Source organism: Ictalurus furcatus, chromosome 21 (genome assembly GCF_023375685.1).
Source record: "Ictalurus furcatus strain D&B chromosome 21, Billie_1.0, whole genome shotgun sequence".
Lineage (NCBI taxonomy): Eukaryota > Metazoa > Chordata > Actinopteri > Siluriformes > Ictaluridae > Ictalurus > Ictalurus furcatus.
In genome coordinates this window covers 13,562,429-13,590,124 of record NC_071275.1, presented here as the reverse complement: position 1 = coordinate 13,590,124, position 27,696 = coordinate 13,562,429, and the positions used below count along the sequence as shown (strand labels likewise).

The 27,696-nt window shown below is 37.1% G+C and overlaps 2 protein-coding genes across 2 annotated transcripts in view; one reads left to right on the top strand and one right to left on the bottom strand.

Moving 5' to 3' along the window:
* Positions 1–14,658, top strand: part of ppfia4 (PTPRF interacting protein alpha 4) — a 29,462-nt gene extending 14,804 nt beyond the window's left edge. The window contains exons 10-21 of the mRNA XM_053652601.1: positions 2,428–2,537; positions 2,653–2,725; positions 4,573–4,654; positions 4,834–5,034; positions 7,078–7,140; positions 8,343–8,369; positions 8,901–9,076; positions 9,365–9,462; positions 10,510–10,685; positions 13,420–13,488; positions 13,718–13,898; positions 14,250–14,658. Coding sequence (XP_053508576.1) covers positions 2,428–2,537; positions 2,653–2,725; positions 4,573–4,654; positions 4,834–5,034; positions 7,078–7,140; positions 8,343–8,369; positions 8,901–9,076; positions 9,365–9,462; positions 10,510–10,685; positions 13,420–13,488; positions 13,718–13,898; positions 14,250–14,308 — 1,315 coding nt within the window. The 3' untranslated portion in view covers positions 14,309–14,658. The remainder of the gene's footprint in view (positions 1–2,427; positions 2,538–2,652; positions 2,726–4,572; positions 4,655–4,833; positions 5,035–7,077; positions 7,141–8,342; positions 8,370–8,900; positions 9,077–9,364; positions 9,463–10,509; positions 10,686–13,419; positions 13,489–13,717; positions 13,899–14,249) is intronic.
* Positions 14,659–18,593: 3,935 nt separating this feature from the next.
* myog (myogenin) lies at positions 18,594–21,093 on the bottom strand. Its single transcript, XM_053652609.1, has 3 exons — positions 20,163–21,093; positions 19,644–19,749; positions 18,594–19,508 (listed from the first exon to the last, which is right to left on the bottom strand). Exons 1-3 carry the CDS (start codon positions 20,697–20,699, stop codon positions 19,390–19,392), a joined length of 762 nt encoding a protein of 253 aa, XP_053508584.1. The 5' UTR covers positions 20,700–21,093; the 3' UTR covers positions 18,594–19,389.
* Positions 21,094–27,696: the final 6,603 nt, after the last annotated feature.

The following is a 27,696-nucleotide window of genomic DNA, read 5'->3' as shown; positions in this document are numbered from 1 at the left end:
ACATGCTTCTCATTTAATGGCATGCAATTATTATTAATGGTCTGATGCAATATCTGGATAAAGACATCTCCTTTTTTGTCCCTGTCTTTCTTGCTCCTCATGTCTGTATCTCTCTCTCTCTCTCTCTCTCTCTCTCTCTCTCTCTCTCTCTCTTGCACACACCTCTCTCTCCCAGTGCTAATGAAGTTATCCCCTAATCTCCTCTGAAAGCAGAGTGTCTCTGTGGGAGGCAGCACTCTATAAATATTCATTGAGGGGAAGTGAATCCAAACATTTCATTTCAGTAGACATCAACTCTGATTGAAGCAATAACTTAGTGTATGAATAACAAATAGTCTGCCAAGAGGGGAGCTAAAATGTGTTAAACTGATAAGACAGGAGAAATAATAAATATGATATACAATACTAAATATTACATAAAATCTCAGATGAGTATAGGTCGATAATTTACATCATTAGTATGCTGGTTGTACAGTATTTCTCTCTTTATATCTCTCAGATCATATGAATTCAGTTAATTTCACGGAATGTTTTACTATGACACTATTCTTTTAAAATAAATATAATGTCATAGTATATTGCATATTTTATATCCAACAGAAGTAATTATAGCAGTAGGAACAAAAATAACTATAATCTTATAAACTTAAGATTTCAACTTTACAAAAATGTACAATAATTGTTGAACCAAATCATATAATGAGGAAGACAGGTGCCTGGATACGATAGATACTATGGGTGCTTCTCAATTCTCCAGTATTACTGCTTACAATCTCAGAAATCGATTAAAGCCCTTAATTTTTAGAGACATAGCAATTTTTTTAAATGCACTCAGAGGAAGTGAGGCCTCCAGAACAAGGATGCACCAGTGCTTCTTATGCTGAAGTCTTTTTTTATGTGTTGGCAACCGACATATAAATTCTTTACCTCTCCCGTCCAACAATTATTCAGTTAACTAATCAGAATTATTCTGTAACGACAGTGAAGCTAATAGGAAAACAATACTACAAGACTGAGAAAAGGATTGGGCTCATTGTCAGCTCCCGGGTGCAATAATGATAATTTAGTGTGTAATCACAGCATGTTGTGTTTATTCATATCTGTTATGGCCAGTAACAGGCAATACATCTGGACAACAAGTCATTAATAAGTGTTATACCACAGAGTTGTTGAATTCCTGAATCTGATTAGATAAAATTATTTTTAATTACCTATAACAGCACAGCTTTGACAGTAGTGCCAAAGCAGATCACAGAATATTATTATAATATAATTATAATATTATTGTGCTTCTTCTAATACATTAGAGTTTCTATAGTAACGATTTAATTCACAGTGACTTGTATGGCAGACACGCTACCTAATCTAAGGTTGGTTACCCTTTATTTTAAGGAACTCATATTAGGGGGTTAATTAAGGTCTTGCTCTTTGTTCAACAAAGCCCAAATTAGACACTTGAGGGTTATGTGAAAATGACTAATAAACACATTTTTAGTTGTGATATGTAATTAAATGACCTTGTTTTATAAATTACTGAACATGAATTAATTAAATAAATTCACATCTTGTTAGTATATAATTGGCACCATTTTTATACCTGCACTAATACTGAATACATAACTCATAATCTAGTATTTATATCCAATTCAACTAATTCATTTAATAAAAATTCACATGCTGTTTATTAAATTATCTATAGTGTTAAGTTTCATCAAAGATAAGACAATTGCCCCTGTTTTATGGATGCTACATATACTGGCTTGAATACTATTAATTTTCAAACCTTTTTTGCTAAAAGACACAAATCTAAAGACCTTGAATTTAGAATATGGGGCAAAAATGTACTTGTTTAAACTTGTTTAGTCCTTTTTAGCTTCTAATTTGTGATAACTAAATTTCTGCTTTACAATATAAAATAGCTTTTATAAAAATCTATAATCATACCATGTTGTCAATTATACACTAATAAGAGATTAATTTAGATGATTAATTTATACTCAATAATTTACATAACAATGTCTTTACAAAGCATTCTTTGCACATTAGCACCTTTAATAATGCGTTTATTAGTCATATTCACATAACTTGTCCTTATTTATGAACTAATAAAAGTGCATATGAATAAAGTCTAATTCATAGTGAAAAAAAACAAGTGTCTAATTGTGTAACCCTTCGTCATTTCGAAAATAATCAACCACCCCGTTATTAATTATTTTCCTATAACAACATTCCCTATTGTGTTTTGTTCCTTAATAGAAGAATCGTTCATTCATATATTCACAAAAATATTTGGCAGTGCTTCTTCTGTCCTTGAATTTTTTGTCATCAGAGGTAGGAGTCAAGACATGAGGAAGGGATGAAAGATATGTTTGTCCCTCTCTTACTTTATCCTTCTCTCTCTTTATTTATCACTCTCTTTCTCTTCAGTGGCAACAAAAAGAAGGGAATCAAGTCCTCCATTGGCCGCTTGTTTGGCAAGAAGGATAAGCCCCAAACAATGAGCAAAGACGGCCAGGTGACCCCACTTGTAATTCCAGGTCTGCACTTTTAAATGTTCTCTCTGCAACAGTTTGGCTGATAAATCTTTGGGAATGTATTGGACTGTTTAACTGAGTTGGATTTTGAGCTCTGTGTGTTGCGACTGAATTGCAGATTTTGAGATGAGCATTGGAGATACTATGACCCTGGGCAAGCAGGCTGAGAGAGACCGCAGGATGAAGAAGAAGTACGTATTCTCTCCTATCTCATGTTTGTCACCATTAAACCCATCTTCTTTTCTTATCCCTGCACATTGTGATTCAATGTGTATAAACAACATATTATATCTTTCACAAGATTCGATAACCTGATTTTGCCTCAACATTTGTTAGTTATGCATTCATTAACAATGAGTGTTTAAACTGAAATAAATGCAGAGCAAGGAGCCCTTACAAAACACACCAACATATCCCCTAACATAATGTCACAGTGATGCGGAGAAAGCCACAAATAAACACAAGTGCTATGCCAAACATTAGTGCTCAGGAATACTACAAACACAGTTTTTTTTTTGTTTGTTTGTTTTTCTTCAACCTTTATCTAAGCCTAACCAAGCCTAACCAAGCCTAACCAAGAATCTCTTGAGATTAAATCTCTTTTCCGAGGGAGACCTGGCCAACAAGGCACACCATTATAGAGTAACAAACTTAAGAGTCAAAATCACAAAAACAAACATAAAAATACAGACAAAAAAATGTATAATACAAAATCCAGCTATGAATAGCAATTACACTCTTTGATTTCATAATTTTTTTTTTTTTTATCAGAACATTAAACTCACTCATTGTAGCAAAGTGATTAAGCTCTAATGTGTTCTGAAGATTATTCCATGACCAGAGCGCAAAATACATAAAAGCCTTTTTTCCTAGTTCTAAACAAATCCTGGGTACCCTATAGAGCAACCATCTAGAAGAGTAAGAATTGTAACTGCTGTTCATAGGCAATAGAAGATTACAGAAATAAGAAGGGAGTTTCCCCCGTATAGCTTTGTAAATAAAAATTAAACATTCAGCTTCTTCATTAAAAAGCTGAATAAGTTAATAAGCTTTCAATCAGACAATGAATACAGAAATTAATCAAAACTTTCTGTCCAATCAGATTCTAAATTTGGACAATGCACAATAATAGTGTTTTAATTCAGAGGAGGTACAGTTCAGGTTTGCCAGGATGCAGGATTGTATGTTTCTATTCCAGTCACTGCTCACTTTTCACAGACATCTTCCTAATTAGTGATAAAAAAATACACTTTAATTAACTTATATCTTAATCGTAAAACATGATAGCCCTATTAACTTATTTGAACTTATTTATTATCTTTAACTCCAATTGCCATGACAAGTTTTGTACATTAAACTCAAGTTTATAAGTTTTCAAAAATTAAACTTAATTAATCCATTGTCTTGACATGTCAAATTTGTAAAACTCATATGTTACTTTTTGAGTTGGAAAAAATGGTTATCTTCAATTTGAGTTTAGTCACATTTTAAGGCAACAGATGAACTTTCGTTTCTATGTTTTACCAACCTGAAATGTCTTACAGTATACCAACAAAAAGTTATTTGCTTACAGCCCATTGGGATTTAGGATTATCAGTTTGTGAGACATGATCTGTTAACCTAAGTAGGAATCCACAGTATTAATCACTAATGAACTTTCAGAAAAGGCAAAACTATAAAACATCAGTGGGCTTTCTTTATGAAGAAATAAAGCAGGTTGAAAAGACGACCAGATGACCTGGATGTTTTAGACACGTCGTAGTGCAGTTGTTTATAAAGTGTGGTTTATTATTGCTCCTGATTTCAATCAATAAGGCCAAAATTATTGTGACTTATTATAATGGTAGCATTGTGTAACAGCTTTTAATAACTTTGTATTAATGATAAGGTAAAAACAGTTGTTAGTAAGGATATCAGATATCTGGAATCTACACTATTACACTGAGAGAAACTGAGAGTAATCCAATATTTGGTCTTTCATCTGTTCAATTGAAAATGTTCCATAAATCATTAGTTCTTTTCTTCCTCTGACTGTCAGGCACGAGCTTTTGGAAGATGCACGGAGGAAAGGCCTTCCGTTTGCTCAGTGGGATGGCCCGACGGTGGTCTCTTGGCTTGAGGTAGAGCTTCTTGCGCACACACATACACACACCATGCAGCCATTATGGTGATGATTATAATTACAGTAATCACTCCGAGGAAGATGACAGAAATGATGAAAACACTTCACTGCTCTGTGATAACGATAATGACGATGATGGTGCCATTGACAAAAATGTTTCTTTCTCCCGTCCCACAGCTGTGGGTTGGCATGCCAGCGTGGTACGTAGCGGCTTGCCGTGCTAATGTGAAGAGCGGTGCCATCATGTCTGCGCTGTCCGACACAGAGATCCAGAGGGAGATCGGCATCAGCAACCCACTGCACAGGCTCAAGCTCAGGCTGGCCATCCAGGAGATGGTGTCACTCACCAGTCCCTCAGCCCCACTCACCTCACGCACCGTAAGAGCTACACCCTTAACTCCACCACAAGACCCACTCTGTATTACACATCACAATTGAGATAAACATCTACTAATTATTTTTATCAGATAGAAAATATATTGGCAATATTCTCACATGCTGACATGCAAACCAGTAATAAATTGTTTACTTTTACCTCATTTGGCTGACACTTTTATCCTGAGCATATGGAGGTTAAGTGTCTTGCTCAAGGACCCAACAGTGGCAGCTTGACAGTGCTGGGATTTGAATTCATGACCTTCTGATGGCCCAACCACTGCACTAAAAACATATGCTATGTTCTATGTTGTTTTAAACATCTGCATATAAAAACCAGGAAATACAAGCTAAATTCTAATCTCTCTTCCCATATTCAACTTTTGATCTCAGTCTACAGCAAAAAAACAAGTGAATTGGCCTTGCCGGTAAAATAGTTTCAGAGGGGACTGTATGGGCTATGACCAGGGGTGCAGATCTGCATGTTTTAAACAACATAGAACATCGCATATTTTGTATCAGACCATCCAAATTTTCCAATAGTATCAGAGTGGACTGTATGTCAATTACATATTCATCTATTTCCTTCATATCTAACAAAGAAATGCAAAACATTAAACAAGACTTTTGTGAATTTGGCAGTTATCCAAGTGTTATAGAAACTATAGTGGACCACAAGAAAAATTCAGTGTCAAAAGTGCAGTGTCATTGTGAAAAAAAATGTCAGAATGAATGCATTATCAAGAAGTGTGGTTAGTCAATTCCAAATAAACTCCACTCTTTTCTTAAAAAAAAAACAAAACAACAAAAAAATGACATTCTTGCTATGACATATGATTAGTTTACACTAATAAATCAAAGTTAATAATGAAGTAGTCTGTTGTATTCAAATAGGAACATTTATAAAACCAGGCTATAAGAATTTGACTTTTAAAGAATTGTAAGTATTTTGGCCTTATAACTGAGCCATAATGTTAACATAATTTTGGACCAAAGTAGGTTCAGATATATCAGTGCTCTGGCAGAATATTGACCCCTAGAATAGAAATTGTCCAACCCCTGCTGCTCCACCCACGTGTGTTTATTTCTGGTCATGAAAATAGCAAATGGACAAAACTGGCTTACACCAAGCAAAATCAGCAATATGTTATATTCCTGGACCACACTCAAATATTTGAACAATCCTAACTGATCCTAATCCTACATGTGAGATACCCCAGATATGATTGACTATAAGATTTTTTTTGTTTGTTTTGGTTTGTCCATCAAACCCTCAGCAAACCCACCAACCTATAAGATTTGCCCAAAATAAAACACCACATACTTTAAGTTTATGCTCCCAAAACCAATCTCCAACCATTCATCTTGATTTTCAGAATGTGAGATCTTGCAGCATTTCTCATGAACAAATATGATTTCAGAATAAACATGCAGGAGTACAGTACACTTAGGCTACAACTAGGTATCTGTGTTTCACTCATGGCATCATGTTAAGTTGTATTGAATATTTTTTTTAATTGAACACTTATCATTTGTTAGACTGCAAGTAGATCAGATGTATTAAGATTTTACACATTACAGAATAATCTGGGAATCTAATCTTTTAAGACCAGGATAAAATCACACATTTTACAATCATCAATCTGCCCAGTTATCCTCTAGTGTGGTCTAGGCATTGTGATATGCTTACACCTGCACAAAAATAGTGCTTAGTCTCTAATTAAACTGCTCATTTATGGTGCTGTTCCTGATATGCTAGCAGTTTCACACAAACTCTCCAAACACACATTTTCTCTCCATTTTTTTGTCAGTGTTTCACAATGCAAATGCAAAGTCAATTGTATTTTATAACAAAAAAAGCTCGTGAAAATACAGTCTGTGTTGGACTTATGTTCCATACAGTATGTGTTCCCACCTCACACTAAAAATTTTAAAAACTATTTTTCTTTACATAGAACCTGTCGCGCTTTCTCTTCTCACTTTGACCAGTTCCCCCCCGTGTGTGTGTGTGTGTGTGTGTGCGCGCGCATCTTCTTTTCTATGCAGTCCTCCGGAAATGTCTGGGTGACTCACGAGGAGATGGAGAACATGGCAACCTCCACCAAAGCAGTTAGTCCATCTGGGTTACACCTCTGCCCCTGCAGTGCCAAGCATATGCTACATTTCCTTGTCTCCTTAGTGCCTGTTTAACACCTCCCATAAACCCCAAAACCTGCAAAAACGCTGCCTTTGCATATCCTTCAGGCTGGTTTTTCAGACAAAGGTTAAGTCTGATAATAACCAGAGAATCACCTGCAGTTTAGAATTAGTTTACTTTAAAATGACACTTAATCTGTATCTGAAAACCAGCCATTTTGACATTGGAGTGTAGTTTTGTGTTTATCAGTGCTGTGTGCATGGTTAAACATTTAATTTAATTATCCATGAATCAAAGTGGGGAATTGAATCTATAGTTGAGATCTTGCAAGTTCATGTTTAGTGTTCAATAACGCTAATAAAATTCAACATGAATTCAACATGTAATTAAACAAGGAATAAAACATGCCTGGACATGCTGTTATAGTAAAATAATCAATGACGAGGTGGTGTGATGCATTACCACCCCTAAGATTATTTTCCAATAACTGCATAATTGTTTGATTCCTATTATATACCATAGCAATTTTTCAGTGATAACATTTTCTTTGTTAAAGAATGACACGTCATACTTTTTATCCATTTATACTCACGTTTAATGTTGTAGAATGTCCACAAAACAAGTTAATTCCTGTTATCACTTAAATGATAACAGATCTAAACAGACATTAAGTCATCAGCTTTTGAATCTCTTGGAGTTAATAAAACCAAAAACCTGCCATAGAAGTCCTTGTTGTAACTAACTGTAGAAATTATAATTATTATTAGATTGAGTGAGCTCGTTAATACTGTATAAACCTGTGATTTATCTTGTAGTCACAAATACTGTCAGGGCTGATGTTATAGAAAATGAATCAACACATTCTGACCAATCAACAGTACTTTGGTATAAAATTTTCATTTAGTAACAGTATAATGGGTACTAATACAACATTAATATTTGTCATACTCACACATCAGCAGCATGCAGTATGCTTTTATAGTGTTGTAATTCAAACCCTAAGGATAATGCTAAATGTCATCTGTTCATGTGGACTGTCTTGTGAATTGTTTGCTGCTGGCATTGCACCCTTCCTGTCCTTCTCATGACTGTACTAATTAAGCTCTGCTTGAAAATGGACTGACTCGCTCTCTGCTGTGCATTAACATGCTGTCACTCCGGGATTGGCTGACAGGAGAACGAGGAAGGGAGCTGGGCACAGGTGAGACAGACAGAGAGAGAGAGAGAGAGAGAGAGAGAGAGAGAAAGAGAGAGATGTATCTCAGATCAGCACATCATTAGCTACAGTATGAATGCCTTGCAGTGCCTCCACTCATTAAATTCAACATGTTGCATGACTCTGTTAGGAGTACAGCAAACAGAAAGTTGCCAACTTGAATTATTTCAGACAAAAAAAAAAAAAAAGATTAAATAAGGCTTTGGATTTTGTATCTCTATTTGGCTTATAGATAAATGGACATGATTAATGACTGATGTGTTATTCTATTTGTTGTACTGTGCTCAAATAGTGGAATGGGACTTTCTAGGATGAAAAGTATAACCAATGTTTCAACATTCTACAATTCTACTATCACTTAGAATTTTAGCATAAAAGGAAAACAAATGTGTTCTTTCTAAGTGTCATGGAAAACTGTCCTAGTAAAATCAATCCAAATACAGAAATCCTCTGTAAATTCTCTGTGGACCCTTAAATCAGATTTTAAAATTTCAAACTACACCATGTTATTTTCAGACCCTGGCATATGGAGACATGAACCACGAATGGATAGGTAACGAGTGGCTGCCTAGTCTGGGCCTACCTCAGTATCGCAGCTACTTCATGGAGTGTCTGGTGGATGCTCGCATGCTAGACCACCTCACCAAGAAGGACTTGCGCACACACTTAAAAATGGTGGACAGCTTTCATAGGTAGGACATACTGCTGGTTCCAAAAATCTGAATCCATTCACGAGAGGGGTTGGGAAGTTCTTATAAATTTTCAAGCAGTTAGCTGATTTATTTCATTGGCTCCTCCAGTGAAATAAATTTCAATGTGATTTTGCACAAGAAAAACAGACTGAGGTCAGAATCGAGTATAACTGAGACTTGCCAATTATTCTGATAATTTTGATTTGTATAATTTTAAATCTCTTCTCTACTATATCTATTATGTACTATAATTTACAGCTTGCTTTTTATGGTTTTGAATTGAAACAGAGCCAGTTTACAGTACGGTATCATGTGCTTAAAGCGGCTCAACTACGATAGGAAGGAGCTGGACCGAAGGAGAGAGGAGTGCCACCATGATCTCAAAGGTGAAACTGCCATGACATAATAGTAGTACAATAGACATAAAGGCAAGTTTTTTTTCTGTATTTTATTCCATTTCATTTCAATTTTATTTGTATAACACTTCAAACAATGGACATTGGATGAGTAAGAGAGAGAGAACACAGCTTATTAAGTATACTCTTGTCATGTAATGGTTAAAGAAAATGTACACTGTGCAAGCAGGGACTCCAGCAAGACTAGCTATGACAGCGTAACTAAAAGGGAGAGCCAGAAGGTAACACAGACATGAGGGTGCCCGGGACATAAAGCAGCTAGCCACTTCACCATCAGCAAACCTGAGAGAACAATGAACTTCATTTCTTTTTCAGTTTCATGATTTTTTTTCTGTTTCTAAGATCTCTAAGTTTCTAAGGGAATCATTTTGTTTCTATTTGTGCAGAAATAAATTTCCCTGACAAACAGCATCATCTAGTGGTAACTGCATTTGGAAAAATCAACAGCTGAGACTCAGTGTCAAATCCATTTAAAAGCCCCGTGCCTTGCTGAACTTGAGCATGACACATGAACTCGATCCAGCTGCTGCACCCTTTCATGTGCCTCACTAGCAATGTACACAAGACACACTCACACGCGTGCAGATTTTGTAAATGTAGTCGGGCACACACGTGTGCTGTCCTTTAAAGTTGACTGCCCAGCTGTGTGGAAAGATCACCAGGAATATGCATCTGTTGACACAATGCCATGATGTTACTATGGGTTCATTCTGTTCATTCTGACCAGGCAGTGAACTATAAAGTTATCATGTACTGTACAACACTAGTCACCATAAAATATAAGCTTATGTCAATCATTTAATTTGTTTAAAAATTTACAGACCAAAAATTAAAGGTTGTTGTTAAGACAGTGTCCACCAGAAGCTGTAGTAAAATAATCATGCCCTTCTGACCCTCTGGGGACATTCTGCTAAATATGTGTAACACTTATATTGTTTTTAAGCCATAAAATGATGCCTAAAGACCTAAACACAGACCAAAAATAGAAATGCTAGTTATTTATCTGGCCCTCCACAGACACTCTGGTGTGGACAAATGAGCATGTGATGAACTGGGTGCAGACCATTGGGCTAAAGGAATACAGCAATAACCTTCAGGAGAGCGGAGTACATGGTTCCCTCATCGCCTTGGACGAGATGTTTGACTTCAGCAGCCTGGCCCTCATCCTGCAGATTCCAATGCAGAACACACAGGTGACAAGCATTAACATAAAGATTGGTTTTATTAGCCAAATATTATCATTTACATGAAATTAGCAGTTTCTCACATTGACATAGACACAGCAAGACAAGTGCATTTATAGGTAATTTGCTTGAAAACCTTTAGGTCACATGTCAAACACAACAACACATGCCAGTACATTGCACACCACTTAACTAAAACCAGCATGTGGTAGCCGTTGTAAAATATCTGCAGGTAGTTTCCATAAATCACCATGTGCACTCCTTTTCCTACCTGAATATGAGTTAAAAGCAATGTGCTGCACATTTGTTTTGTGTGCTGGCAGTAATGTAACCAGAAATTAATTTTGGTTACAATTGTCTTCCTGATTTGTACAATTAAATTGGTAAATGTGACGCGCTTGTGCATTTCAGTTGGAAGTCAGACAGCAGTAGGAGCAGTGATGACACAAATTTGTTAGTTAATGATTTAAGGCACAATCTACCACCAACAATCTATCCATATTAATAAAATTGCCATAAGATACCTTTATCATAGTTCCAATAAAAAAGTAATAATATGGGAAACCTCATATTACTGTATACATCCTGATCTACTTTTCTTTTGCAGTAAACTCCAGCAGGTCACATTACTGGCTCGCACCTCCATATCTCCGTGTAGCTATCTAGCTATCAAACAGAAACAGGAAAAATGCATCATCCTAAGTGGCTAATCCTGTTTCTCATCACAGAAACTATTACAACTTCTTGACTATAGTCAAGATATTTTCACTTTCTAAGATGTCCCTTTTTTTTTTTTTTTGCAGTGAATCCACACACAAAACGTTTGACTTGCCCATGAAACTCTTGCATGATTTACAGTTTCAAGCATCACTGTTTAATAATCTCTGGATTCAGATGACATGAGTATTCATGTCTCTTCCGCATCTCTAGTGTATGGGTGGATACCGTTTACTACCATTTACTAACTGACGTGTTTCCCTCTACAGAGAAAAAAAAAGGGAAAATGCATTTACTCAAAACTCACAGAATGCTTTCAAAGTTATTTGTAAAATAAGCTCCAAATCTGTTGAAGTTTAGAGAAGGACCTGCTTTTTTCAGAGAGAAGAATGTATGATTATGCAGATTAGTTTACATAGCTGAAAATAAAAATGGAAGGGCCTTAGATTGAGCATGAGTACCACAAAAATGCATAAATAACTGCAGTTATTTACTGCATTGCTTCAGTTGAAAATTCACTAACTTTGGTCAGACTTTATCTCGTGTCTGACTCATCCTCCTTGTTGTATGATATTACATTTATATTTAGCATTTTGTGGTAGAATAACCATCTATTTAGCCTACAGACTTTAATAGGATGATGCCCTGTATATAGCTGCATTTTATTTTAGAAAGTTATTGATGGAATTCAACAACTACCCCTTGCCACATAAGGAGGTTGAGGAGGGATGCAAATGCAGATAAGAGTTTTAATATAAGAGATATAAGCAGCGAATCCAAATCATGATACAATAGCGTGGTCAAAACAGGCAAATGGTCAGGCGATCAGCAAACTGGATAAACTAGACTAAGACAAGACTCGAATATCGAGGACGAGAACCAGATCAAAACCACAAAACATACAGCTAGGAATAAAAGCTTGGTACATGACTGACTATGGCAACTGAGCATAATACTTCACAAAGTCATTGTGTTGAAACAGTCTCTATATACTGTGGAGTGATTGTGTGTGAGATTGGTAACAGGTGTGTGTGATTAGAACTCCGGAGAAGGTGAACATGTACGTGTGTGGGAAGTGTAGTCCACTTTGGCCATGTTTGTAGTTCGTGGTGCATCCTGGGAAATGGATTCACTGGTTTACTGTCATATGACACCCCTAGGCTTATGCTATAAGTTTGTTTAGATTAAACAGGTCTTTTATTCATTTCTTAGTACAGGGAAATGCACTCACAGTTATTTAATCAGCCAATTGTGTGGCAGCAGCCACATTTTATGCAAAAAATTATGCAGATACAGATCAAGAGCTTCAGTTAATGTTCACATTAAACATCAGAATGAAGAAAAAGTGTGATCTCTGTTACTTTAACTGTGGCATGGTTGTTGGTACCAAATGGGCTGGTTTGAGTATTTCAGAAACTGCTGATCTCCTGGGATTTTCACACACAACAGTGTCTAGAGTTTGCACAAAATGTTGCGAAAAACAAAAAACATTCTGTAAGTGGAGGGTTTGCAGGCTGAAATACCTTGTTGGTGAGAGAGATCAGAGGAGAATGACCAGACTGGTTTGAGCTGACAGGAAGTTTATAGTAACTCATATAATCACTCTTTACAACTGTGGTGAGCAGAAAAGCATCTCAGAAAGCACAACACATCGAACCTTGAGGTGGATGGGCTACAACAGCAGAAGATCACATCAGGTTCCACTCCTGTCAGCCAAGAACAAGAATTGGAGGTTATCATAGGCACAGAGTCATCAAAACAGACCAGCTGATTTTTTTTTTTTTTTTGCCCAATCTTCGATGAGCCTGTGCCCATGATAGCCTCAGATTCCTGTTCTTGGCAGACAGGAATGAAACCTGATGTGTCATCCACCTCAAGGTTCAATGTTTTGTGCATGCTGAGATGCTTTTCTGATCACCATGGTGATTAGTGGTTATATGAGTTACAAAGTTCAGTGTATAGTTCAAGTACAGTTAAAACAATATATATTGTCTTTCTAATACCTTGTATCTGTTCCTGATCTCAGGCCAGGCAGATCCTTGAACGGGAGTTCAACAATCTGTTGGCATTGGGGACTGACAGGCGCCTGGAGGAGGTATGATCATTAGGTTTAAAGTCTAACCTGATTGTTTAGAGAAAAGTTCAGATCTTGTAACTCTGTCATTAACAGAAATGTCTGATGATCTATCTACTTCACCAGCCTGTGATTAACTTGCTAGTTCACATCTGTAATATAGACATATGGATCTTTATCACTGCCATACCAATTTGTCATTATAAGTGCTATTGTTTCTGTACCCACTTGCACAATTTTTTCCTAACAGTGTGATGATAAGTCTTTTCGGAGATCCCCATCATGGAGGAAACGTTTCAGACCACGGGATGGCCAAGGCCTGGGTATGATGCCTGGTTCCATTGAGACGCTACCCGCTGGCTTCCGCCTCTCCACCATGTCCATTCCCTCCTCCATGAGTATGAATCCCAAGAAACAGCTGCAGCCTGAAGGTAAAAAAGGGGTTCTGGGGTAAACAAGTTTAGCTTTCTTACTGGCTTACTGCATTCATCTCACAATGCTATTATCGCTAACATGTATTCCTGCAAAACATTTAACCATGAACCAGTATACAGTATATACTGATGTGCCTGAGCATTTGTCTGGCTTAAGATGTTGGCTTGGCTGCTGATGCTAGGATTGTAACCTTGTGAAACTGAACTAGCATGCATTATGCTAATCTTATCACCAGTTTTTTCTAGTTGAGATGCCAAGTGAAAGTACTAGTGTGAAATCCATTCATAAGGCTGCTTTTTTGCCTCCTCGTTGCATGTTGTATTCCTTCTGTCCCTGTGGAATTATAGCTGGACCCCAAGCCCCTCAGAGACTTGATCCCTCTGCCATCAGGACTTACTCTTGCTAACTCTGCTTTACTAACAACACTCATGTTATCAGGTAAGCAGCTCTGGGAAGCTTTACCACAACCATATGTGCGCCAATCAGGGATGGCTTAGGCCTATATTACCCTAAGGAATAGTGGTTCTAGCTTTCTTAAGAAGTTTATCTGAAGAGGAAAGTGTTTGTTGTACAGCACCTTTGAAGGTTGGACCTTTGACAGTTCCTTGAGAGAACAGGTTCCCAATCCTGGTTTTAATGATTTTCTTGCTTCTAATACATCTGTCCTATCTTCTACAGCACTTCATTTCTATCCCAACTAACTAATGCCAAACAGGGTCAATTAATATATATATTACTTTTTTTTTTCTTTTTTTTTTTTGGACAAATTAAAAAACCTTCAAGCAAGCAACTTTACAATATTTAGACCACTTGAGATGGACTGACCCATGAATAAAATAAAAAGTAAAAATGGTGTGTATAACAAACACAGCATAACATGTGGTCTGGTGTTTACATTCACAAGGACTTTGTATGAATTAAAAACTTGAATTAAAAATACTACATGGAAGGGTATAAAAAGCAATGCATCCAGTCTGAAATTAGTTTATGTTTTAAGACAAAACATGATGAAAAACTCTTCTCTTGAAAATAATATTTGCTGTACTTGATTGAACCTAGAACTCTTTTCAAAGGAAATCATGCTGACTTGTTTCTAACTTCCAGTTGTGTTTAGCTATATTAATATTTTTGCATGAAGTCTGTTTCCTGATTCCTATATTTTCTGTTCTGTCATGCCAGTGCATTCCCACTACCTGTATGGACACACACTCGCGGCCTTTCGAGAGTGATATGCCAAATTTCAAGGGGAGATGCCCTCCTGCCAAAGGAAACCAGTGCTTTCATGGACAACGTGCAATTGGAAGCGGGGTTGGGGGGATGGGACAAAAAAAAGAAACTAAACAAAAATCTGAAATTTGAACTTTTGAACGCATCTTTTGCGTAGCTGCTCTTAGAGGAGATATATTGTCGTGTGAGTCACTTTCTAGTAGCCACAAGTTATTTAGTCATTGTGATGGTAATTTTCAGCTGGTGTACTTGGCCCTAGTCTGTCAGTTTTAGTCTATTCCCCAGGGTGTGTTGATGGCAATTTATTAGGCTTCCCCCTCTCTGGTTATGCAAGGTATTAATCAGTGTGTCTGTATATACAATTGACTATAATTGTTTTTTTATGTTAAAAAAAAATGCATATAAATAACATATATATTGGAATTGTATATGGAAAAGATTATATCAATATGATATGAATACTGACAACATGTCTCAGTTGTGACTGTTTCTGTTTGTTTGAAACTCTTTGACCAGTGTTAAACTTGTAGCTACTGTTTTGGACAGTGTAAGTTTTGGACTAAGCTGCCCTTTTCTGCTGATCTGAGGCCAGCTTTGGTTATAAAATAGTTAACCTACAAATGGGCCAAGCTGATCCCAGGTCAGTAGAAAAGGGTTTATTATATCAGTAGCATCTGTGGTGTTATTTGAGGAAGATTGTTTGCGATCACATGAACAGTGCACATCTACATGTCAGTTCATTCCAAGACTTCCAAGACTTAATGCAACCCTTCATATTAGACAGAAATTTGCATAACTAGAAGTATAATTGCTAGCAAGGCAACACTGAAAGCAATAGCCATCCATGTCTTCATATACTTGATACATACGTGACAACTCAGTTTGAGACCTTGTAACAATAAAGGTTCTGTCTGACTTTGTTCTGAATATTATTAACCTATAAATGAATGATGTGAGATTTTTTACACTAAAATAGTGCTAAAATTAGGCATACTGATACCAAAATTAGTAACCTAGTCACTATTAAGCAATCAGGGATAACACAGAACATCTTATTTAACTCTGTTTATGTTTCCCCAGTTTACACTGTATCTTGGTTTGGTTGAAAAGGGCATACACGCGTTTTAATGCACATAAGACTTGATTTTGTAAAATGGTTGATTTTGCTGCAGCTTTTTTAAAAAAAAATTTTTATGTAACTTGTTGAGTTTTTTGTGCTTTTTCTTTTTTGCGGAAAGCTACTTGAATTGGTGAAATTGCAATTGCACGAAATTGTTTTGCATGGTCTTTTGCAGTGATGTTTGTTGGTAAATAAGACTTTTTAACTGTATTCATGTTTGACACACGTGAATTGAAGGGGGCTTTTGCTCAATGCGTGTTGTGATGACGTCACATGACGCATTTTGGCCCAAATCTGCAGGAAATATGTGGTAATTTTGAAAAATTGCAAGCTCCTCCGAATATTGTGGCATTTGCTTGATTTTGCATTAATTTCTGAGATTGTAAAATCGCGAAATCCTGGAGGGACTATTAAGCAACTAGGCTTCGTAGTTCTTTGTGGCATTAGCTAGTCCATATCAAATGATCTTCATTAGCTAGCCACATTATTAGCTTGGATCAAGTAGGATTACAGTGAAGAAGACCGGCTGATCATCAAGACTACTGCCTAAGACCTTCTGTTAGTTTCATTTTTATCTTCAGACATTTTTTTCTACTCATAGCCAGGATTTGTTGCTGTGTGCTGCTAGTAAGGCACTTCTCATGCTTGTTTCATCAGTTTACTTGTATTGTATGAAGATGCTGTAGTTCTTCCTTTTGATATTATCACATACTACAGTTTACACTCATTTCATGTCGTCTGTCCATTAGCCTCAGCATACACTAGGCTTACTATATGTCACATGATATTGGGTGCTGGTATTGGAGCATTTTCTTTTTTACAAGTACAAGTAAATAAGCATGGTTTCAGACCAACACCTAATACCAGTAGCGGTATCGATGCATGCCTAGCATAAAAGTGTACAAATATGTAAAGGTGAAAAGCAGTATCAGTGTATTTGTGGGTCAAAACATAGATCAATATCTTCACAACTGTCACACAGAACCTTATAAATCCAAGAGTCTCGAATTATTTGAGGAGCAAAAGTTCCTCCTATTAGCAGTAACTACTTAATCAAACTGTTGAAATGTTACAAGTACATAACATCCTATTGATGTCTTTTTGTTTTGTTGTGTATTTTTATTTATTTATTTATTTTTAACAGTGATTCTATTTCAAGACATGTGCCACTGAGGCAGCTATTTTGCTAATTTATGTATATGTCTGTATATGTATATGTAGTTTAGTGTGTACTTTATGCCAAGTAATGAATCAAGCCATTTTTGCCTGTTTACTTAGAATACTAGCATACAGAAACATAATCCAAATTCCCACGAGAAAGCAAGTATATATTATAATGTGTGTATGAAAGGTGAAGTAACACTGGAATATCGATTTTACTGTATGGGACACTATTGGCAGGAGAGGGACATGTTGGAGCATGCATGCCACAAACCTGACAATCGCTCTCCTCTCTCTCTGTCTCTCTCTCGCTCTCTCTTTTTCTGTCTCCCTCTCTCTTATTCTCTCTCATCATCTCTAATTCTCTATACTCAGCTGAGGAATCCATCAGCTGAACACTTAAACTTGAAACCCTGTGGTGTGCTGCTGTCTCTTTTTTTATTATTATTATTATTTTTTTTTTTTATCTCTGTATCTGCCAAGTGTGCCTGATCAAATACAGCTCAATTCACAGATTCATGGCCCAAATGTATTTTTGTATCTTTTTGGTCCCCCCTTCTCTCTCTTTGTCTGTCTCTCTGTCTGTTGTTTTACCAGATCATACACTCACAGTAACTTATTTGACATTTTGAATTGTTGAATCTTGACCTGGACCAACCCTCAGCATTATTGTCATCTCACTGATGACATCTCCTTAATCCAGCAGATAGATGATGTGTGTAAATTTGAACTGACAGTAACTGAAGCCATCTGCTTTTGCACTGTGTTCTCTTGTGATTGTTGGTAGCATTTATCACCCTGCCATTCCTCTAGTTCATGACAGTAATGTGAAATGTAAGACAGGTGCAGCGCTCTCTCTCTCTCTCTCGCTCTCTCTCTCTTGTTCTCAAAATTCTCTATCCCCCTCACTCTCTGTCTTTCTCTCCCTTATATGCTCACCTCTCTCTGTCTCTCTCTCTATGTCTGTCTCTCTTTCTCCTTCTCTATCTCTGCCTCTTCATCTCTCTCTCGCACACCTCTGTGTGTATCTCTTTCTCCCCCTCTCTTCCTCTGTATCTCTTTCACGCTTTCTCTCTCCTTAGCTCTCTCTGTCTCTCACTCTATCCCGCTCTCTTTCATATTTCAATCTGTGTGCATGTGCGTAGGTTTCAGTGTCTGTAAATAGTCTATTTGTGTACAGAAATATGTATACAGTAGTTATATCAGATTCCACATGAGGCATGTGGGTGAAGTCTATTAAAGTGAAAATTCTCCTTGACTTGTTTTCAGAAGGAGACTATGTTCTGTAGGTTCTTTTTTTTTCTTTCACTGTAAATCTATATGCATATATATATGTACAATATATATGTGAAATAAATATTTAACTATGTAACAGTTTTCTGGATGGGTATGTTTTTGAATGTGTGTGAGAAACAAATATGAAGAATTCTTGATGACCAAACACATGTACAAATACACAACAATCTTTATTATTATTATTATTATAATTATTATTATTTAAAAAAAAACAGTCCAAATAAATTATTCCAAACAAAAAAATATAACAAATAAACCAGCAGATCCACTCAGTAGAAAATAGGAACGTATTTACATGGCATCATGGAACTAGTTAAATTAAGCAATATTGGTCAAGACAGTCATAAAACATTGGCCCCATAAATGAATATTTGTTGGTAGGCATAACACACATGCAAAAAAAAAAACAATGCAAAAACAAAAATCGAGGAAAGTTCCAAAGGACAACATATCAGTCTAGACTAGCTAGCTTGGACATCTTCCAAAAATAACAAAACAACTGGAAATATTTGTGATGGACCACTAAATGTGATTGGAAATTGTACCCAGGGGGCTTTTCATGGATTTCTTTGGGTTTTCATGCTTTTGGTGTAACAGGTAGTGCTGTATTTATAGGTATAGGCTTTCTGGAACTGGATGTTAGAATGGTATCGCTTCCAACACTCCTTCACTCCATCTCTTGTTCACTTCGTAATGTCCACTGAGTAAGCGACCGGCGCTCCCTCTGTGCCCGTGATGCTGTCGACGATAGATGTCAGAGATCTCAGATTGGCTTGCTCCGAAGAATCTTCGTTCAGCAGATCTGCGTGAAGAAATCATGAGGTGAGATCATCTTTTTTTTCTCTTTAACCTGTGAAACTTGTTCAATGATAAAAGGAGTTATAAATTTATTGAATGTATTGAAACAGCTAAGTGTCATTAATTTCAGTGAGTCTACCTTCATGGGTGGAGCCATAGGCTGTGGTGCAGTGGTCTGATGCAGTGCTCCACTCCGGGCTGCTACAGCATGTGCTGCCTGAACCCTGCTCATTGGAGGATGACACCTGTTACACACACACACATAAGCACAAATGCCCATCATTCACAACACTGACCCATTCATATACAACTGACGCAACTTGATGTGGAGCGGTTTGTGTTTTAGGTGTGGCCAAGAGCAAATATGTATAAGGAACTGTACACAATTCTAGTGTATGTTAGTATGGTCATGGGTTTAATATAGATAATACCTGTTAAAGCACAATTTTTGAGATTATTTTGTTACAATCAGGTGTACTTTACATGCAATATAGTCTATATATATATTTTAATCTGTAGCTAAGAACAGGTCTCTATGTTGGAATTGAACAAATATATTGCTTTGCAAATGATCCATAATTGACATGACAGTCTATAAGCTACCATATTCCTGGTATTTTTTTGCCCAAAATGTACTTTCCTATATGATAGAACTTACCCTCTGAGCAGCCGAGGACCTGTAATGCAGGCCAGTCTGCTCATGCTCCTGCTGATTGAGTGAACTGACAAGTGCCTGTAGCCGCTCGATGTACTGGATAGCACTTCTGAGGATCTCCACCTTGGGTAGCCTCTGGTTGGGGTTTGTCAGTGTGCTGCGCTTAAGCGCCTCAAATGCCTCATTTACCTTCTTGAGCCTGCGCTTCTCACGTAGCGTGGCCGCTCGACGCCGGTCCATGCTTACCGACTTTCGCTTGCACACCTTGCAGGCCCACGGCAGGCATTGCCCCGGGCAGTGCTCTTGCTCCTGGTTGGGTGAGAGTGACAGAGACAGTGTGGAGGATGGAGATGGCTTGTCTTCCAGACCTACATTGCTAGAAAGCAGCCTTCCGTCCCCACACAGCCCCACCATGGAGCTCCGGTCCTGATATCCTCCTTGATCAAATCCCCCTGTAAGCCTGGAAGGGAAGAAGTTCTCACCGCTTTCGTAAAAGCGCTGCTCGGGGAAGAAGTACGGGTTGGTCTCAAAAAGCTCCATCTAGGCTGACTTAAGGCTGGAGAAGTGTGCACTCCACTGGCTTGCTCTCTTCTTTCCTCACTTGCTCTTTCACGTCCTAGGTCCTGCGTGGTGTATGTGTGCACTGCACGTGTGTATCCCCGAGCTCGTGCCGAACAAGATCTGTGGGCAACAACTGCTCCACACCAACTGCAGGGGTGGCATTTAAACCCTCTGCCTGGTGTTAGATCACTAGGTTAAATATAGCCAGGGCCCTAAGAAACCCGACCCCATGTTAAGCTGTTGCCACACATCTAAACTTTGCATCTCTGTCCGTTGCCCCAAGTCTCTTTGGGATGTTTTTGGGGTTCATTTTTGTTTAAGGAACGACGACAGGGCACTGTTGAAAGTCTGTGAAACATGATCTTGGTGCCAAGGAAATCTAACAAATCACATGAGATTTGAACGAGCAATTCAGAATGACTAATTTAATTAGCCAACATCTCCAAATATGTTCTCAAGTTTCACATGATCTGAATGTATGTTTTATTTTATAATTATTCTTTTGTTCAAAATTAACAAATGATCATGTCCTAAATCTTCATGAGAGGTCACATCATAATATGAACCCTAAAAGGTTCTTTGGGTTGTCTATCTGGGGAAACTCTTAAAGGATTTACGTAGAACCGTACAATACACAATTTGTGTTTTCCAAAAGATTCTAAGCAGAACCCTTTTAAACTCAGTGAAGAACTATAGTGGAATCCTTTTTTAAGCATGTATTAAAGCTTATGCTGAGAGACAATAATAAACATCTCAGTCACACATATCTAGACTATTTCATCTTGTCTTTGCATTGTATCTTAGTACTGGTGCTATACAGTGAATCAGCCCTTCAACGTCCCTGACCTCATTTAGCGAATTAGCATCTCCAGAGGCTGGAAATCCCTCATGTGTATGTGTAGCCCAAATGTTAATTCTGTTGAGCTTTATTTTGGCTCTTAATTAAGCACACTGGCTTATTTATGGTTACTGATGCAGCAGCAGCTATGTGACACACTTGCAATATATGGCGAGGGGGCTTTTTCCACAATTCAGCTTTGTCATTGCTTATATGCTTTCTGTCCTGTGTCTTGATTCAGTGTTTAGTAAGTTTGTGTGGATGTTTAATTCTTGACGTAAGAACTGATTTGGGATTTCATATACGATTCCTAACCATGCTGTTCACTAACTCTTTATAATAAGTTCACATTACATGTTTATTAACTATTATTTTACATCTCTTAGTACCAGTCCACTAATTTGAGTGATCAAGCAGTGTTCCAAGAGGGAGGTTTCACTGTTTGTATTATGTCACTTGTTTGTCTTTGCCACATAAAATTCCACTCCCTAGTTTGAAACAGTTACTACATTAGTGTTAGTCACATCATTGATGGACATGGCAAACAATCATTTTCAGGAACATACATTTTGTCTAAAAATATGAAAGCTCATCAAATGAAAAGGAAGAAGAGAAGCAAATTTTAGCAGAAGCACCTTTAACAGGAACGAACAAATCCGTGTTCTATAAAGTGAGTGTGGCTCACGGGATCTCAGGATTAGAATATTTGTCCAAAATGTCAGTTACTCACTATTAGTTTCTTGTTTATAGAACTGTTGTATAAAAGCAATATCGTACTCACTTATACTGAATATTAGTATAAATATATACTATATATATATATATACATATACTGAAATTTAGTATAACCGCTCTCTTATTCATGAGCCAATTAATAGATGTTAAGCATTTATTCATACTTAAACTCCATTTTCATATAATTAGTTACCCATAAACAGATTTACCAAATTTATTTTCCTTTCATAAGCATGTGTATATATTATTGGATTCAGTATACTTAATATTTATTAAAGTTTTAATAAGTTACCTTATTGGTCATGTAATAACAGTGTATAAAATATTCTTTAGGGCTTGATGTAAAGCAAGCACTATTTAATTTCATTCTTATTCATGTTGTTAAATTACATAAAATTGCGAGTACATAATTTATAAGCATTAGTTTATAACACTGAATTCTGCCTCCATGATGAATGACCAAACTATTTTCTATTTTCTTCTGTTATTATGGGCTTTATCAGTCCATTCAAATAATCAACATTGTTTTAGCAAAAAGAAAGAACAAAATATAGGGATATATATATATATATATATATATATATATATATATATATATATATATATATATATATATATATATATATATATATATAAAGGAAATATATAAATAAAGACCAAAAAATCTATCCTAAAATCAACATTTGCAACAAGGAAAAATGATTATTTTAACTTAAACATATGTAAGAAAAGTTATAGTCATTTGTACTGTATATGGGTTACTAATTGCTTGTATTTTCTCATTTGTAAGTTGCTTTGGATAAAAGCGTCTGCTAAATGAACAAATGTAAATGGAAATGTAATTGTATATAAAATATATATGCAAAGGTTTTGTAACCAGTATCATTAACACATCATCTAATAATAACTTTTTATTTTGTGTTTAGGTTACTACTTTTATTACCTCTAGTGTACAAACTGTTTGTAACCCGGACTTTTATCATCAAGAACAACTTATCTATTAATGACTTATATTAGAGGATGAAGTTATTATAAAGTAGTACCTCATGTTCATTCACTACTTAGCAATGGCTAGCCCACTGGTCTATACAGATATAGTGTATCTTCAGCTTAATAGTGATATAGACATTGATATAGAAAATATTTAGACTAGACACAAAATTCTTTCATATGTTGGCAGGTGTGTGTGCACAAGTGGTAGAGCAATAAGAGCTCTAGAGAATGTGATAGTGAAAAACATAACATCTGTACCAGAAATTTGTAAAAACATGATTAAATTGTTTGTTAAAGAAACTGAGCCAAGAACACTCATTATAGATTTTTTTAAAGTTAGAATTGTGAGATTTTTAATTTTAAAAAGTGGGTTGTTTTGACCTCAGAAAATAAGGGCTAAGCAACACCTTCATGCCCATCACGTCCGTACCACTTGCCATCTCATTGCCGTAACCCAACCTTTCAGGCCTGGCAGGATTAACAGGCTGTGCAGTTGAGTTAAAATGTGTCGAGTTAGAATGTGATGGATGGCCACTGATGGCTGAAGGAGCACAAAGGGCTCTCTGTGGCTCTCTGGGCTGGAGGGAGCACTGTGTCTGTATCACTCACACAGGGCCTCCCTTTAACCCAATTGTCAGCATAAGCAGGGTGGCAGCCGCACGCACCCAAACACACACACACACACACACACACACACACACACACACGCACACAGAGTAGTTTGTAGTTTTTCTATCTTTGTGAGGTCCTTCCACTGATATTAATGCAGTTAATTAATGCTATGCCTTCACCTAAATCTAACACCACAGTAACCAAAGGTCAATATTTTGGGTCTTTTAGTTTTTCAGATAAAAGTTTTAAAAACACAGTTATGATATATGTCTATCACTGTGGACTTTTGGTCCTCATAAGGGGCTAAACATGTCCAGATGCACTAACACACACACACACACACACACACACACACACACACACAGACACACACACACACACACGTAAGGAACCCACTTAAAAAGGAAAGTACTTCTTCAGCATTTTGGAGAGGTTGTCCATCTGCTGAAAGTCAACTTACTCAGTGATTTTGTGTGTTTACTTCCCTGAGTGTTACATTTCACAAATATGCTCAGGAAAAAAGGAAGATCCTGAACAAGAGTTCTTTGGCTTGGCCCCCCTGCAGAAACCTATCAGAGAGGGTTCCCAGGAGAACCACTTTTTGAAAAAAAATTTTTTAGCCCCAGTTTCCCAGTCACTGAATAATTCTGGGGGTCAGCTACTAAAGTATTTGTCATGGCATACCCAAAGGGTTGTCAGGAACAGCAAAAATAAAACCAAACACGAGATGATTCCTGGCAATGCACAGTATAAAAACAGCTGCTTTTTCCGCACTGTACCTCCGATTCTTTTTGAAGAACGGACCTCGCTATCAGTGTCTCCTCAACTAATATTCCATCCACATTCTCTCTTATTTCTCTATGTCCTTGTTTCTGTACAAAATACAGACAAAGTCATATCATAGGCCGCTCTCTTGTTTATTTTCATGTGAAAGCGGGATTTGGGAATCAGGTATGTTCTCTTCAGGTGAAAGATCGTGTAGTGTGCACATCCCTTACATCTACCAAACAACTGATCAAAAGTGATTAACATCATGTAGTGTGAAAGGGTCAGTGATTAATGTAATGAAATATAATGTGCTCTCAGCTTAACAGTGTATTAAAAGAGTATGGATTGCAGAATTAGAAGTATTTTCATAATAATTAGAATTCCTGCAGATATTTCTGTTACCAGTTACCAGTAGTGAGCATTAGTAATAGCTGCTGTGTTTACGTATCAAATATTTGGTACCATTAATATTAGTACTGCAACATATGTATTTTATTATTAAATCAAGATTAAGACAAATTTGACAAATTCCTAAGATATTATATAATATTCTTATATTTAATTACTAATATATCTTAATCATCATTACTAAATTATGTCAATGTCATTCATGTCATCTGAAGATAAACTTACATGACACTTATACACCCTCTTCAGGTCATACACCACTTCAACATGGAGGCCTGACTCACTCCTCAAATGGACAGCTGATGAGAGTCTGTTAGATTGGGTTTTGGGTGTGAGGCGATGTTCAGTGCCTCTGGGAAACAGTGCTCTACTTCTTCCTCAGTGACAAGCAGCAGCACATTGCATGACAGCTGGTACGGGGAGGAGGGGACGAATTGGCCTGTTGTAAAGAAATGCCCAGAACGTGGCCACATTAGCCACGGAATGTGCGCTCTCCTCTCATGCTTGGCTCACGAGTGCCTAGAAGCAAAAAGATTAGGGCCTTCATTATTGCTTCAGTGAGAGAAGTGACTCTAGTGACTGCAACAGATGCTTCAAGGGGTTAGGGATGACCTGCTGCTGGTTCACTGCTTTTTTAAAAAAAAAATGGGTTGTGTCCTTCTTTTCAAGCTCATCTCCTTCAGTTACTTGCATAACTATGTTACAACATGAACAAACTGGTTTGTTGCACTGATATATAATAGGAAAAAACAGCAGCACAGAAAGGAAAGAAGAAGTAAAAACAGAAAGAGGGGTCATTTTTTCCATAATTGGCTAATGATTCACTCCTTTTCATTCTCTGCTGCACTTATTAATATATTCACTCATTCGCTGCTTTATCTTGGTCATGGTTGGATCCAGAGCCTATCCTTGGAACACTGGGTGTGAAGGAGGATTACAACTTTGATGGGATGCCAGTTTTGTGCAGGGCACCATGCACACACTCATTCACACACTCATTCACACCTAGGGACAAATTAGAGTAACCAACCCACAGGCATGTTTTTGGGAGGTGGATGGAAACTGAAGAACCAGAAAGAAACCCATATGGACACATCTGGAGCTGAGACAGCAATGCTACCTACTGTACCACTGTGCCATCCACTTATTTAAATACACTGCAGATCACTGAAATAAGAGTTCATGCTTCAAGGACTGATTTCCTGTATAAAAAAAAAAAAAGAAGGGGGTTCTTTGCGTGCATTTGTGTGCATTTTTTCAATTCGAGGTCAACAATTCCATCTCACTTACAGTGCCCTCCGTTAATATTGGCACTCGGTAAATATGAGCAAAGAAGGTTGTGAAAAATTGTCTTTATTGTTTAACCTTTTGATCTTTTGTTAAAACAATTATAAAAACAAAAATATTCTGCTCTGATGGATGACAAACAATTGCAAACACAACACACGTTTATCAAAAAAATGATATCTTTGTTAAATATAGGTGTGCAACAATTATTGGCACCCCTATGAATTTATATGAGACAAATATATTTGAAGTATATTCCCATTGATATTTTAAAAAATTTCTAGTACACCTGGGTGACTAGGAACAGAAAATTGTTCAACCATAACTTCCTGTTTCACAGGGGTATAAATATGAAGTAACACATAGGCCAAATTCCCTTAGTCATTCATAACAGTGGTAAGAGCAAGGAATATAAGTGTTATGCATGGCACATTTGAGCTTCACAAAATGGGAAGTGGCTATAAGAAAATAGAACAAGCATCGAAAATGCCAATTTCCACCATCAGGGCAATAGTTAAAAAGTTCCAGTCAACTGCAAATGTTATGAATCAACCTGGAATTGGATGTGTGTCTATATTGTCTCAGCGCACTGTGAAGAGGATGGTTCAAGTGGCCAAAAAATCTCTAAGGATCACAGCTGGAGAATTGCAGAAGTTAGTTGCATCTTGGGGTCAGAAAGTCTCCAAAGTCACCTACATCACCACAAGTTGTTTGGAAGATTTTCAAGAAAAAAACCTCTACTCTCATCCAAAAACAAACTCAAGCATCTTCAGTTTGCCAGAGAAATGGGAACTTCAAATGGGATCAGGTTCTATGGTCAGATGAAACCAAAACAGAGCTTTTTGGCAGTAAACACCAGAGGTGGTTTTGGCATACAGAGAGGTAGCCATATGAGAAAGTACCTCATGCCCACGGTTAAATATGGTAGTGGCTCTTTAATGATTTGGGGCTGTTTTTCTGCCAGAAGACCTGGACATTTTGTTAGGATACACAGCATCATGGACTCTATCAAATATCAACAGATATTAAATGAAAACCTGACTGCCCCTGCCAGAAAGCTTAAAATGGGGTGTGGTATGATATTCCAGCAGGACAATGATCCAAAACATGCATCAAAATCAACAAAAAATGGTTTACTGACCACAACATCAAGGTCCTGCCATGGCCATCCCAGTCCCCTGACTTGAAATCCATAGAAAACCTGTGGGGTGACCTAAATATGAGAGTCCACCAGCGTGGACCTTGAAATGTGAAGGTTCTGGAGAGATTCTGCATGGAAGAATGGTCTCAGATCTCTTGCTATATATTCTCCAACCTCATCAGGCATTATAGGAG